The sequence below is a fragment of the Apus apus genome, chromosome 14 (assembly GCF_020740795.1).
Source record: "Apus apus isolate bApuApu2 chromosome 14, bApuApu2.pri.cur, whole genome shotgun sequence".
In the NCBI taxonomy this organism is placed as follows: domain Eukaryota; kingdom Metazoa; phylum Chordata; class Aves; order Apodiformes; family Apodidae; genus Apus; species Apus apus.
In genome coordinates this window covers 2,447,867-2,462,431 of record NC_067295.1, presented here as the reverse complement: position 1 = coordinate 2,462,431, position 14,565 = coordinate 2,447,867, and the positions used below count along the sequence as shown (strand labels likewise).

General features: G+C 45.5%; 1 protein-coding gene across 2 annotated transcripts in view; it reads right to left on the bottom strand.

Moving 5' to 3' along the window:
* Positions 1-14,565, bottom strand: part of CACNA1H (calcium voltage-gated channel subunit alpha1 H) — a 119,207-nt gene that overhangs the window by 22,798 nt on the left and 81,844 nt on the right. The window contains exons 17-25 of one of the 2 annotated variants that reach the window (XM_051632379.1): positions 14,271-14,394; positions 14,063-14,131; positions 13,769-13,953; positions 11,537-11,663; positions 10,842-10,967; positions 10,041-10,130; positions 9,008-9,221; positions 2,104-2,255; positions 256-365 (exon numbers count right to left, since the gene is read on the bottom strand). In XM_051632379.1, the coding sequence (XP_051488339.1) occupies positions 256-365; positions 2,104-2,255; positions 9,008-9,221; positions 10,041-10,130; positions 10,842-10,967; positions 11,537-11,663; positions 13,769-13,953; positions 14,063-14,131; positions 14,271-14,394 (1,197 nt within the window). The remainder of the gene's footprint in view (positions 1-255; positions 366-2,103; positions 2,256-9,007; positions 9,222-10,040; positions 10,131-10,841; positions 10,968-11,536; positions 11,664-13,768; positions 13,954-14,062; positions 14,132-14,270; positions 14,395-14,565) is intronic. The other variant, XM_051632380.1, reaches the window with a different exon arrangement.

The window sequence follows — 14,565 nt, the reverse complement described above, 5'->3', positions numbered from 1 at the left end:
TAGAAAGGCAGATACTAAAAGAATGTACTGAGAACTCTGAGATTTCCTGAATTCCTTCTGCAAGGCAGCACCAGCAGTTCTCACTATTTTTAGTTCCTACACTATAAAGTTTTCACCCGTGGAGAGACAGCCCTTTGCTCTTCCTTGCACACAGCATGCAGTGCAATCATAGCAATGCTACATTTACCCAGTGTCTGCCTTTGAAACTGGGTCACTACTGCACTATCCCAAATGCACAGTTTAAAATGTTCTCACCTGTCCTTAAAGAACCTTCGAAAACCAAATGCCACCAACTTCAGAACTGCCTCAAACACAAAAACGATGGTGAACACATAGTTGCAGTACTTCAGGGCTTCGTCCAGGGACTGAAAAGAGACACACCAGTTAGACCAGTCCATACCATCTTTTCCTAGAGCCCCTGCAGAGGGATGGTTAGGCACAAAGGTGACACAGGCACAGAGGTGTAAGACACCTTCTTTGCTTCTTCTGAACTGCTTAGCCCTGGGAAGAATAAAAGACTTGATGGATCATAACTTTATTCCAGCATGGCAATCCATAGGACAATGGCTTTTCTTAAAACACTAGGAAAATAAATAATGTTGAAGGTGGATTAAATCTTGCCTCCTTGAAAAATGTTACATCTCTAGAGCTGGGCAAAGTGTCTCCATATATGGTGCAATGTTCACACTCTCTATAGAGCTGCTCTCGGAAGTCAGGAATCCACAGTGTTTATACTTTAAGATGATGAGTGTTTATAATGGATTTCATTGGAACTGCAGGCCAACAATAGCAAAAGAAACTTGCTGGGACCTTAAAATAGACAGTTACAGAGTGAAACAGCTCTTTGGCTGGGAGGGAATCTGGGGAGAAGAGGGAGGGAAGGGGAATTTAATTAAATGTAGTACAGGTCTCTTTCAACAGGAAAATGCCAACAACAAAGATCAAACCAGACCCAACTGGAAATAAAATGCAACAGAGGAGCCTGCAAAGCAATATCTGCTTTGTTGGCAGAGGAAGCCTCAGGCCACAGGGAAGCTCTCCTTACAGCTGTGTGATGACTGTGCTTTGCTGACCCCAGATGTGTGGGATGACCATGATTTTTTGGGGGAGCAAGAGCTGAAGGTTTTTCAGATGCTGGTACTTCTCAGTGCACTACTGTCCCTTTTCTGTTCCACTGCCTAACATCAAATGGCAACTTCAAGGAACGTGGGACAATTTACTGTTTCATCTGCAGCACACTGCCTGAGCCTGAAGCCTCAGATCCTTTGTGATGGCTTCCGTTCAGATTTACACCATTGTGTTTTACCTGAATATAAACCAAGTATGAAAAAAGACCTGATCTGGATAAATAACATTTACATGGGAGACAAAGTTTGTTGTGCAAAGAGATTCTGGGAGCAGAACAGAACACAGTCTGTTGGTGTAAAACACACGTGTTACCCTGTGGCTTCCAGGGGGCAGCTGCAGGTTACCTGGGAGATCATGAAATCCTTGGAAAGTAAACACTGAGCCCAGAGCTCTATAATGATAAAGGGATGGAAGAATAATATATGTGGCAAATGGACAGGCTGTATGATTTATGCCAAAGGTTTTCTTGGGAAAGAAGAGTTTTATGACACACAGAGAAAGGTTGTACTTAAGAGCTGGTTTACTCTAAATTCATTGAGGAGAAGAAACGCTGTGCATGCATTAACTTCATGTTTATATCTGTTAATGGAATAGTCTAAAGCTCTGGACTGTTTTACAGTCTGAAGGTCAGTCACAGCTGGGATCAGCAGAGGAAATATTTGGACTGGTCTTTACCTAGGAAAAGTTTAGCTCCCTCTCCATTAGCCTTATTCTCTGCTTTTGTGCAAGAGCAGGGAAATCAGGTTTTTGGCTGGGGCATGTAACTCCAGAATGGTAGAGCTGGCCTAGAGTCAGATGGATTACAACAGGAGCCTGCTGAGGCTTTCAGACACCAGGGAATGGTCCCAGAGAAGCAGGGCTGGCTGCAGACCTCACCACTCAGCAGTATCCCAAGGGAACACTGTATGGTCCTAAGGTTCTCTGCTACCCCCCTCTGCTGTGTTTCACAGCCAACACATGGATGGATGGTCTTACCTTTGGCTGGTTGTAGTGCTCCATTGACATAGTGATGACATTGACCCCAATGATGAAGGTGATGAAGAGGTCAAGATAGTGGCTGGTGCAGAGGGTGTGGATGTACTTCCGTGCTGGGGAATAGTCCGCATAGTAAGGCCTGCGTTGGGCTTCTGCAGAAAAAGAGAAACAAAAACAACCCAATGAGCACAGGCCCTGCTGCATGGTTGGCAGCCAACACAACGTGGCCTGTGGGTCGTGTCTTACACACACCCAGATTCAGCATGTGGGAGAACTGATTCAAACAAGCCATGTGAAATGGCCAAGTGCTTCTACCTAGAACCGTAGTTGAGTTCTGAGGCTGAGCTGAGAATCTCTTGTGCCACCAAGAGGAACCTCCACAGCTTTGACAACCAGGTCTTTTCTTCTGCCAAGTGCTGTCTGTTCTTGCTGCTCTCTCAACCTTTTCACTTAAGGGTACCCTCATCCCAAACCAGAAAAAGTGGGACACAGGATGGAAACGAGACCCAAAACCAGAAGAAAAGCTTCAAACCCAGCAAAGATTCAACTCTGGTTTAGAGGAAAGACTTAGGAAAGGTCTCTTTGGTCTGGACTCTGACAAGTACCTCTCCTAATCCTGCTGATGTCAGGCATGTTCCATGTAAGAAAGAACATAACCTGAGCTCAGCTTCTGTGACAGAAGGCTTTTGGTGTCTTTTAAAGGTCTAAAGAGAACACAGTGATGCCTGTGGCAAAGTAGGGCACATGCGTGAGGGTCACCAGCACACAGGGGAGCATCAGCAGCAGTGGAGTGGGGGTGCTCAGAGCTTGGCTCCACAAAGACTGTCAGCACAAGCTCCTCTAGAAATATCCAGCCAAGGGCATGGTTGCATCTGAAAAGCCATCCAGGCTACAACCACATGAGTTTTACATCTCTGTCTCTGGTCATGTCTCCTCCTCTTTGATACAAGGAAGTTTCTGCACATGACAAAGTACCTGGGGCTGCTCCAAGGAGAGTGTTTGGACATTGCCCTGAGATTGAGTTGTATTTACTGTATGTGTCTCTCAAATCAGACTGTGACCACAAGATGGCTGTGGGCACTTGGATGGAGTCAAATTCTTTTCAGACTTATGAAATGTAAATATTCAAAGAGTGTACTCAAGGCCAAAGTCAGTGTTCCTGCAGATTTTGCAAGTGGAAGAGACATGTTAAGTCATACCACACTAACCCAGAGCAGGATTGTTCTTAACAGAGGTTTGTTTTTGCATTTTTTTCCCAGCAAATCTAGCTTTAAATGCATGAGGAGCTGGGAAAAAGGACTTGCTTCACCTTAAAAATAATGAAGGAAATATGTTTGCAAGCACTCAGTGCTCCCCTGAAACACATCTTCTGCTCCTCTAATCTTTCTGGGATCTTCCAGATGGAGAGACTCTTGAAATGTGGGGGTTTGGGTTTGTTTTGTTTTGTTGTTTTTTTTTTTTTCATAGTGAAGCTGATGCCAGATTAAAGCCCAAAGCCCTAAAATAAATTGGATAAAAGGAAACCAAATCTATTGCTCTCTTCCAACTACTGTTTTTTCTGGTAGTTAAAATGGAGTGGAGCCATATAAAGGCACTTCCTCCTCACCAGAGTCACTTAGACTGATTTTTTTCTTCTATTGGACGTGGAAAAACAAGATGAAAATGAACACAATTGTTTTTTAATACATTTTTCTGTCTCTTTCATGTGCCTTAGTCCCACCAGTCACCTCAGATGGGTAGGACTGTTTTTGCTACTGAGCTCAGCTAATCTGCTGGTGTATTTAAAAAATAATAATAAAAATATTGCAGTACAATATGTATTGATGTCTGTACAAAATGCTTTCATGTGTATTCAAGATTATGACAAACTTTTTTTTTTAATGTCATCTTGGGAATGCAAAAAATCAGCTTGTTGGGAGGTCTGAGAAGAAACCAAGTAATCAAATGGTATATTAAGGGACTATTTATTAATGACTAATGGTTGATTAATGGATCTCAGAGCAACATCAGCAGCAACAGGCCACGTGTGGATACACTGGTGAGCAGCACACAAGGGACACAGGCTGTAGGTGACTGCAATTACTCTCTAGCCTGACCAAATACAGCCACTGATTAACTATTCAGCAAAAGATCAGATGTTTACTGTGTTTTATAGACTATTTATATAATTCTAAAGCACACAAAGACATTTTCCACCATAAAGCCAGTGTACAGAAAGCCTTGGAGGCTGCCTGGCAGCAGCAGAGCTCTCTTTACATGGACTGGATGTACAAATACTAAGGAGAAGCCACCCAGCCATAAAGGTGGGTTTGGTTTATTGTCTCAGAGGTCTGTGCCTGCACACTCTGCCTGGTCAACTGGGTGCTCAGAAAACTTGGGAAAATTCTAACTTGACCTGGGATGAGAGAGCTCTAGGAAATGCCTTACTCATTCAGGATGCACTACATCCCTGAGGCCAGGTTAACACATGGAAAAGAAACTCGACACATACAAGGACAGTCTGGGAGAAAGTTGACAAGGCTTCCAAACACATGCAGCACCACGGTCATGCTCAGTGCTCAACCCATGCAATGTCCATTAGAGGAGATCCTGCTCATGCGAGGCTCAGGGTGGTGCAGGGGTGTGCAGGAAGGACCAGCCCTCGGCAGTGCTGCTGGTGGGCTGGGGTGACCCCATGAAGGCAGAGGGGTTGCAGCAGGGTGAAAGCAGTGAGAGGTTAGCCACACAGCTTCACTGCAGCTCTGACTCCCTCTGAGCAGGAGGGAGACTGTGTTCCAGAGTTCCAAGACCCCACTGTTCATTCCTGGTCCCTTCAGGAACAGGAATTTTCCTTCAGTCAACAGCACAGCAGGTGGCTCTGGCCTCCTTGCAGTTCAGACACACATTTTTACCTCTTAGTGAGAATAGACTAAGTTATTCTCCCCAGTTTGGGTATAAGGGTTTACTGCACACACCTACTGCTACAGGCTGCTCAACCAGAGACAAGGGGTCGGCAGGAGAACAGTGCACCATGGGGACGTGGGCACAGCAAATGGGGGAGATCTAGTGCATAGTTAATTACAGTAGACAAAATGTAACCTGTGCCTGGTTTCTTCAGGGAAATGGTGTCTGGGATGAGACTCCAATCAGCCAACTAGCAGACTTATATCAAACACAGACAAGTATCCCTTCAGCTGACGGTCTGAATTGGTGGGAATGCAGGAGGGAAAGGAGAAACCATCAAACATACACAAAAGGAAAACCACAGCCCTTTCTCGCCCCCTCTTATAGATGTTGGCTAATGCTTGAGTCTCATCTCTCTGCTGACTATTTAAACTTCTTTGCTTGTGATTTTGCTGACATGAAAATTAATGAAGCACTGTCTCCTGGCTTAAATGCATTTAGGTTGGCATTACAATTGCTAGCTACAGCTCCTCCATTATTCTCCTCTGCATGAAACATTAGAAAGCCCTAATGGGTTTATATGCATGCTTGGCACAGAGTAGCTCTATACCAGCAGCTGCCTGGAAAAATAAGCAAAGATGGTTTGATAATTCCCTAGTTGGAAATACTAAACACTCAGATACGCAGTGCCCAAAATTTTAGTTACAGCTCAAATATTCCTTGCTGGATACAGAGATGGTTGTGGCATTGAGAGGATGGACTAATTTAAATACTACTGTGTGCTGCCCTGGGTTGCTCATCCCTAGAGAGAAAGGTTTATAGTCAGTGCTCTGAAAGGCATCTCTGCTGGGTTGTAAAACAAAGCTGGCCTCTTCCTTCTACGATGGCCAGACACTAAATGTTGGGAAATGCCTCAGAGAAACCTGGCTGTGGCCATGCTCCTCTCCTGGAGTGGGAACCAGGAAAAAACTTTTCCTTTTCTCAGTACTTGAGGTCTTCCCAGGGACTGGTGACTTGGTGACACTACTGAAAGGCACTCTCTGCTCTTCAGTTAGAGCCTCCCCCAGGCTGTGTCAGGCCTGTGTGGGTAGGTACCTACAGGTGCCCAAAGACCTCGATACACAGAAACACGGGGTTGCTAGACACAGAGGACATTACAGACAGGAGACGGGACACAAAGACAAGAAGCCAGATGGACAGGGCAGCCCAGATGGATGGGTGCTGCTCAAACAGTGCATCTGCCAGCTAGGCTGGATTTTACTCATGTTAACAGCCTTAATTCCCCTCTGGTCTACTCAGGCCAAGTGCTAGAAATGGCAGCTGAAGGAAAAGCAGGACTCTCTGCTAGGCTTCCCAACATCAGCTCCTTGCTTCTCTGCAGAATCACTGGTCTCCTGTGCCCACCCTGCCCCGTGGGGACAGCCTCTCACCCACTCCCCTGTATGGGTGTCACACAGCACTGGGGCACATGGAAAGCTGGCCAGCCCACTCTCACTGTGCAGTGTCCCACACCTGCACGTGCACACAGACACTCCTCCACAGAGACTGCCACACATGGCACCAACCACACCTCACATCTTTCTGAGTCTGCCACATTTTTTCACCAAATCCGTCATCTTCTAAACTACCCAGGAGGTGAAAACTCCTCCCATTTGAATTAAAATCCATTAAAATGTAAATAGCAATCTGCTATTATGTATCAGATATTTGATTTCACCTTGTTAACAATGCAAGTCTGGTTGCCAAGCTGTCTGTGCTGAACAGAGGCAAGTAGGAGACCCCAGAGCCAGATGATCTGAGGTAACCTCCTGGAAGCCTAGCACAGGACCACACGTTTAGCCTCTCAGTTTCTCTCTTGGACTTGATTGCCTTCCAGAAAACTGTCCTCCTCCCTGCACACCCTCAGTGACATGCGGAAACCCACATCTGTGCAATGCCTGGGTCTGCAGTCTGAAATATGTCCTTGACCCTGTCCTTCGAGATAGCTGGATAAAGAGGGACAATGTTACAGTGTCCATCACTTTGTCAGGACTGGCTCTTTTTGGTGTCTATGCAGTGAGCCACAGACAGGCTTGCAATAAGATTTACCTACTATTCAGGAACAGCAACTGGCTGTGGTCAAGCTGTCCCTCCATACCTGTGCCCCAGTCTATTTTCTCTGAAGGATGCTGAATGTTCTTTGTAAAAAAAGTTTTTAGGGTTGTGTTTGGGTTTTGTTTGTTCATTTGTTTTGGTTGGTTTTGTTTGTTTGTTTGTTTTAACATATGAGGTTTACCTGAATGTCTTCTTGGGTCAGCACATTGGAGTAGAAATATTGCGCAAGTAGAAAGACTCTTGAGAGCCTAAAACTGATTTTGGTTATTGTGCTGGAAATGCTGCCTTCAGGATTTCCACTTCTAATCCTAGGTGGAACCTCAGACTCAAAAACCAAAATGGGAAAAGGGAAATGAAATTGCATTTGAACTCTTTTAAACCTCTGAAGAGATTCAAGGTCTGTTTGCAGTTGGCTAGTTTGATCTAGATTTCATTTTAACCCAGCCACTAAACTCTTAACCAGCTAAAATGAGATACGCTTGGTCTTCTCTGTGGTGTCAGGTCAGTCTGTCATTAAAGCCCTGTGGAGACCATGGTGCAGATATTTAGTGCTGGGGTCTCCCATGGTTCCAATAAAGAGGACCAAAAGAGCAGGAGAGCAGTTGCAAGGTGTGCAGCTGCCTGCCTTCTGACGCAAATCTGGACAGATGGAGGAATTTGTCCAGCTTTCTCCTAGCAAAGCCTCTGACCACCATGGCCTTAGAGCCAGGCGAAAGACTATTTGATCTAACTGCAGTTTTCCCAGCTGTAAATGGACACCTATTGGTTTGATGTTTGGGAGATAAGTTGCCATTTGTCACAAGGAGGTATTAGGTCCTCACAGGACATCACACATGGCAGCAGAGCACTAGGCAAAGAGCCACAGGAGTGCTGTGGCAAGCAGGGCCAGAAGCGTTCAAGTCTTATCCTTGGCTAAGCTCATCTTTGATCACAGTGGCCAAGCCATGTTCCCTCACTTCTGAAAATGCTGGCCAGCACCTAATTCAGGCTATCCCTGCACACTCAAACTGGCTGGGAAGTCAGTGTGGCTGGTTTCCTGACAGTTTCTCTGGGAATACCCAGCTGATGCTATAGGCAGCTTGTCCCTGGTGAAGCCTGCCTGAATTAATACACAAAAACCCCAGGAAGTTTTGGGTCAGGAAAGGAGCACAAGCTCAGCTGTTTTTCTGGTCAGGTTTGATGGTTCCAGACTGGATCCACTAAGAAACAGATGTCAGCTAAAGGCCTGCTGCTGCACTCTAATAGCCCTGCACCTGGCCAGTATCTCCATGTAGACTGTTTGCAAGGACAAACTGAATAGCAGCACATTTCTCAGCAGTGAAGGGCTCTCCCAGCCTGTGATGGGGCAAGCATCTCTTATAATGGACATCTTCCAGAGAAGAATTTTCTGGACAGCCCCATCTTGGAGCTCCATTCCTCTCCCCAGGGCTGTGGGTTTGTTCATGCCCTCATGCAGCATGTTTGTGGCATGCGGGGCCATGCGCTAGGACTCTAAAAAACATCACAACTCTTTTGTCTAAGAAAAGAATGAAGAAATCAAACCACCACCATCATCCGATGCAAATGGCACGTTAAGCCCCAGGGCCACCCTGGGGACTGGCCTTCAGGCACAGACCAAGCATTGCAGCTGTTTACTCGCTGCGTCCCTCAGTCACCTGAGGCACTTCTGCCTTCCAGAGTGTGCTAGAGGACTCTGCTTGGAGGAGGATTTTCTCCCCAGCCAAGTAAACAGGTAATGCTTCACGTTAGGCTTGGAGAGGACAATTCCAGGGCCTTGGCAACCCAAGACTTAAGGTACCGTCAAAGAGGTAAGGAAGCAAAACAACCTCTTGAATCCCATGGAAACAAAACCAAAGGAAAATGCAAGTTTTGCTTTGGGAGCAGGCAGGGCTCAGAAAGATTTTGGTTTGTAATGCAGTCTACCGACCAGACAGGTATATCTCCTTACTCCTGCGCTTTTTCTCCAAGCGTCTCAGCCGCTTCTCCTCCCGCCGCCGGGCCTCCTCTGCCTCCTGGTGCTGCCGGCACTTGTGGAAGTTCTCCACCACCACCCCCACAAACATGTTGAGCACGAAGAAGCTGACAATGAGCAGGAAGGAGATGAAGTAGAGAAGCATCCAAGGGTTATGGTTCTGGATGGGCTGGTGAGGTGGGGAATTAAAAAACGAGAGAGAAGCGGCATAGACAAGATATGTGTAAGTCAGGGTTTGGGGCATTTGGTGGCAACAAGACATTATAGGACACTTCTCTGGGGAGGGGGAGAGGACTGGGAGGATTTAAGAGATTTTTCCCAAAAGTTCCATCTCATTCATTTTCTCACTAATTAGAACCTCGCTTTTGTGGTGAAACCCACCCTAGTCTTCCCAATTTGGCTTATAGGATTTAATTATTTTGGAATTTATTTAATACAGCTTAAAATGAAGCTCAGTAGATGTGCATCATCCCACCTGTTAGCCCATTGTCGCCAAAGATAGGCTGCAGCTTATTTTTTTGAGATGTGAGCTCATAGTTAGTTAGAAGCAGGAGAAGATCTCAGTACAGAGTGTTCCTGTAGCTACGATGGGGTACAACTCATCTAAGACTCCTGACTTGCCTTTGCAAATGCCACACAACACAAACTTAACGTTTCTCTCACAACATTCCTGTTTTTTTCACATCTCTTGAGAGTTTGCCCATATTCATCATGCCTTCCCTGGAGCCACAATGCAAAGGCATGTGTGGCCCTCCTCAAGCACCATGATTCTAATTAAAAACCCCATCAGTGCTTGTGTACTACCTGGGGAGCAGCCACTGTAAAAGCTACTTCACGGAGACTGGAAAACCTTGGCAGCCCTGTGGGCAGTTAGACCTCAAGAAGGTCCTACAACTCTGCTCCTCTGCTCTGAGAATTCAAAACCACCAGAGTGACCCAGGTATCAGACTTTGGAGAGCAACACAGCTGGTCTCTGTGGTACATTTACCTGTTGGTCAATACCCACGGCATCCAAACCATCGTACATGATGTTCACCCACCCATCCTTGGAGGAGAGGACAAAGAGGGACATGAGAGCCTATAAGAAAACAAACAATCAAAAAAGACTGCTCTTGCATTTTAGTCCCCAGAAGAGAAGCTAACAACAGACAATGCTCAGCAAAACCAATCCACAACTCATAACGCATCACCTGGCCTGGAGCTGGTGGAAAAATACAACATGTTGTGTCTCGCTTTTACCTATTTCAGTATCTGGTTTAAAAGTGAGCAGACTATGGTCATTTAATGCTCCTTTTCCCTCATCTGTAGGTTGACTTTTGCTCAGGCACATCAGGCTTTCTGCTCACCAAAGCATGATTAAAAGTCAATATGTCAGGTGGGCCTAATGGCAGGGGGTTTTAAAAAGCAATAATATACTCAAGCTCCTACTACGGGCTGGTTTGCTTTTCAGCCAGTACAAAGCACCTTGGTTTTTTATTTGCAAACATAACAGCTAGAAGTGACTAAAAGTGACAGTTGAGGTTCATACATGAGGGACTGCATGGAAAAGCAGTGGCTTTAAGACAAGACTCTCCTGCAAAGAAGGAATTTTTCCTAGGAAGTCTGGCTGCAAGAGATCAAGAGGTGACCTGATCCCTTTTTTGCCCAGTTAGAGTTGTTTCTGGTAGATGAAGGCCTACATGGTTCTTGGAAAATTCCTGTGACAAAGGTTGCACATCCTCAAGAAGGACATTCAAAGTGCTCCTCCATTAAAAACTGGTACAGAAAATCCCTGCAATGATGACTTTACCTGTCCCAAATTGTCAAAATTGTACTTCCGCCGAACCCATTTGTAGTGTGCACTGGTGCAGTCAGACTTCGTGGTGATGTTTTTCACATCAGGACCATCGCAGTAGTAGAACTTGCCTTTAAAAAGCTGCATTTGAGAAACCACAACAACAACAAAAGAACAAAAAAGAAACAGCTTTGAAAGTCTGTTCCCTGATTTCTCTTTCTTACCCCTAGTAGAGTTGTTTGCCAAGTTCAAATTCCTTTCCTTCCAGCTCAAATATCTGTCTTAACACACTTGACAGGAAAACATCACTGGTGAAATACAGAGAAGGTGGTCATTGTGCAGGCCTGTTGTGCTGGGAGAATGACAATCTCCCCTCTGAAGAAGAGCTATGAGATATATCCTAGCACACAAAGCCAGAAGTGATCTTGGAAATTTGTCTTTTCCTTCCCCTGCCCTCAGCTTAGCTGGCACTGTGTTGTTTAGCAGAGAGGTCTGCTCTTCTAATCCTGAGAACCTTTCAATGAGCAGGTGCCAACCCCACCATGGAGCATTTCTTCTGGAGCCTGACTCTTCTTTCCTTACACCTCAGTGAAATCTTCCTTTGAAGAGATTTAAGCTCATTACTTCCACTTTCACCCCAGACAGTGAGAAAAAAGGCTTCTCTTTTGCAGCAGTCACTAAAAGATGGTCAAGTGAGGGAAATACTCTACCTGGACCCCTAAAATCCCGAAAATAATGAAGAAAGCACAGCAGATGAGAACAATATTCCCAATGGGCCTCAAGGAGGAGATCAAGGTTTCCACCACCAGCTTCAGACCTGGGGCCCTGCTGATTACTCTGGAAGAGACGGTAAAACAATAAAGCTTTTAATTTTTCTGCATGCCCTGCTATTTTATAGTTGTGTTTTCTTCTCTGCTTGGACTGCCTTAAAGCTAGCACAGCCCTTCTCTACCTGCAGGCAGCATTCAGAGATGGTAAGTGATTTATTTGGACAACCAGAAACATTCAACATCACATTAGCTGGAACTGAAAAAGTGTAAGACACCCTGTCAGCATGGTGTTGTGGGTTACTAGTAACAGTAAGGAGGCAATACTCTGCAGGTACAATATCAAGAAAGGTTCCTACTGCAGACCTATTTGTACCTCAGTGCAGATAGATGATCCCCTCTGAGGTCTCTCTGGTCCAAGCAGAGGAGCACACAGCAGGCAGGAGCTCACTTCCTAGCATAAGGTGTGTAAACAGCTTCACAGTTGCTGGAGGGCATGTCTTGTCCTCTTTCTACAAGCAGAAGTGCTCACCTGCCCTTCTGGCCTGGGCATTATGACAACTTTTCATAGTAATTTCAGTTTGTCTCCTAATCAGTTCCTGAACTGACTCTTAGCTAACAGGAACTTGTGATCAACAGCTCCAAAGCCAAAGGGTCACCCCATTAAAGAGCAGCTTGCTCGCTGGGAGAGGCCAGGTGCACTCTGAGCACGGCCTGAAGCAGCTTTTGGGTATTATGGAGAACAAGTGTTTTCCTTTCCTGCATGAGAGCCTGGAGAAGGGCTCTCCCATGGGCATGTGAAAAATGGGTTTACGCATGTGAGTGTAACTTGCCCAAGTAAACTAGGGTGTTCTGACTGAGGAATATCAAAACATTTTTTTTGAGAGGCCTGTAGAGGGAAGGGGGTATGAGTCCTTGCAGGTAGCTTGAGCTTGCACAGCTAATGATGCTTTCATGCTTGCCAAACATGAGAAGAGAGGAGAGTTGTGTGCTGCAGGAACAAAGCATTTCTGTAGGGTCTTGTTTGGCAGCAAATAATGTGGCAGCGTGAACTGCACCTACAAAGTGTCAGGAATGGTCCCTGGAGTAATCCCAAAAGAGACTGTGATAAGTGAAGCCATCATGGGAGGTGATGAATTCCTCTCCATTAATAGGATCTGGCCTAGTTACTCTCCAAGACCAATTCCCTTTCCCCTTATGTTTGCTTATGAGTTGCCTATGCTCTGGTTTCTGTTTCTATTTATGTGTTACACAGGAGCTCTGAGGTGCTGCCAGGGTGACCCAAAGTGGCTCCCGCTGAGCCAGCACTGCAAGGGCACCCTGATGCCACCAGCAGAACAGAGCATGGGAGCAAGAGAGGAGACAGAAACACTCCTAAAATTATTTGTCAATAAGGAAACACAGAGCAGCAGCAAAAAAGCTGTTGTGCTTGTGGTCATGGGCCTAAAAAAGATTGTCTCTTCCTATTACTTTATTAAGCAAGCAGCTTTTCATCAGAAAGCCCACAGGTCTCATGAGATGTCTATCTTATTTCCCCTGAAATTTCAGGAAAAAAGGCTTGTGTTCCTTGCCAAGCAGGATGGAAATAGAACAAAAGCCATGAGCTGATAAAAATCCCCCAAGCATTAACACTCTTCGTTATTGCATAATGATAAACAAAAGAAAAATTCTCTTTATGAATTTTCTCACATACTGAAAGTGTCTCCCCTTCCTACCTGAGAGCTAAATAATTTTGCAGCACTGTCAGATATGCAGGCATGGGAGAGCAGGTAGAGATGCTGGAGCTTATCAAACTATTGTCAGTCCCTGCTCATTTGCAAATTTTCTCCCAGCCACCACAAAGGATGGTGAGGTTGTGCAGCTTAACAAGGAGCTAGACTGATTTGCAAAACAGTGACAAAAATGCAGGGTGGAGGAGGCATTCACTGCAATAACTGCCTGAGGACAATAAGACCTCTCACTCCAGGCTCCATCCACTCTCTCCCATGCTGCTGACAATGAATTATAACTCATTTCATTGTTTTCAAACAGTTTCACTAGATAAGAGATCCCCAAAGCTGATTCTACCCACACTGTTTCAGCTTTTTGTGTAATTAAGCAAGACCTTCATAGATCATGTGCATTTTTTCCAAACTCCTAGATCTACCAACTCATTTGCCCTGTTGGTGAACGTACCGGAGAGGTCTCAAGGTCCTCAGGAGTCTCAAAACACGAAGGACACCCAAGATCTTAGCTCCACCTGCTGATGCCATGGAGACAATGATGTCAATGATAGACACAAAGACCAGGACTCCATCCAGGACATTCCAGCTGCTCTGCAGATAGGTGTTCTCCCCAGAGAAAAAGCCAAGAGCCACCACCTACAGCCAGGAGGAAAGAGACATTTAAATCTTCACCCAGATCGTAACTACATTGCGTTGAGGACTTTGCCAGTCCTCACTTGGGGCCATGGAATGAAGATTTAATTACCTTAACCATCATTTCAGCCACAAAAATTGCAGTGAAGATGTAATTAGAAACACTTAGGAATATCCTTTCCTGTAAAACAGAACAACAAAAAGAGGCAAGTTATTTAAAGATGTTGGAAAACAAACAACTTTCCTCTTTGCAGGGTCTTGCCTGCACAAGACTAAGATCTGGATGCTGCACCAAGGAAGAAAATGACTCAGGTACTCACCGTGCTGTGTGGGTCTATGTCTGGTCGCTCCAGTGCTATAGTGATGCAGTTGAGAAATATGAAAACCAGAACCACATGATCAAACATTTTGTGGGCAATGACCTTCTGGCACATCACTCGGAACCTGAAGAAATGATGGGGAGAAAAATATCCTTCAGATGGTTGGGTCAGCAAGAGGCTCCCACCTAACCAGCATGTGGCCTTCAGCAGCTGTGACACCAGCGTCAGCCCACGTGGGGAGCTAGTCACTCCACAAGCTTCAGCCATTACCACAAATGCAGTAAATATGTAATAA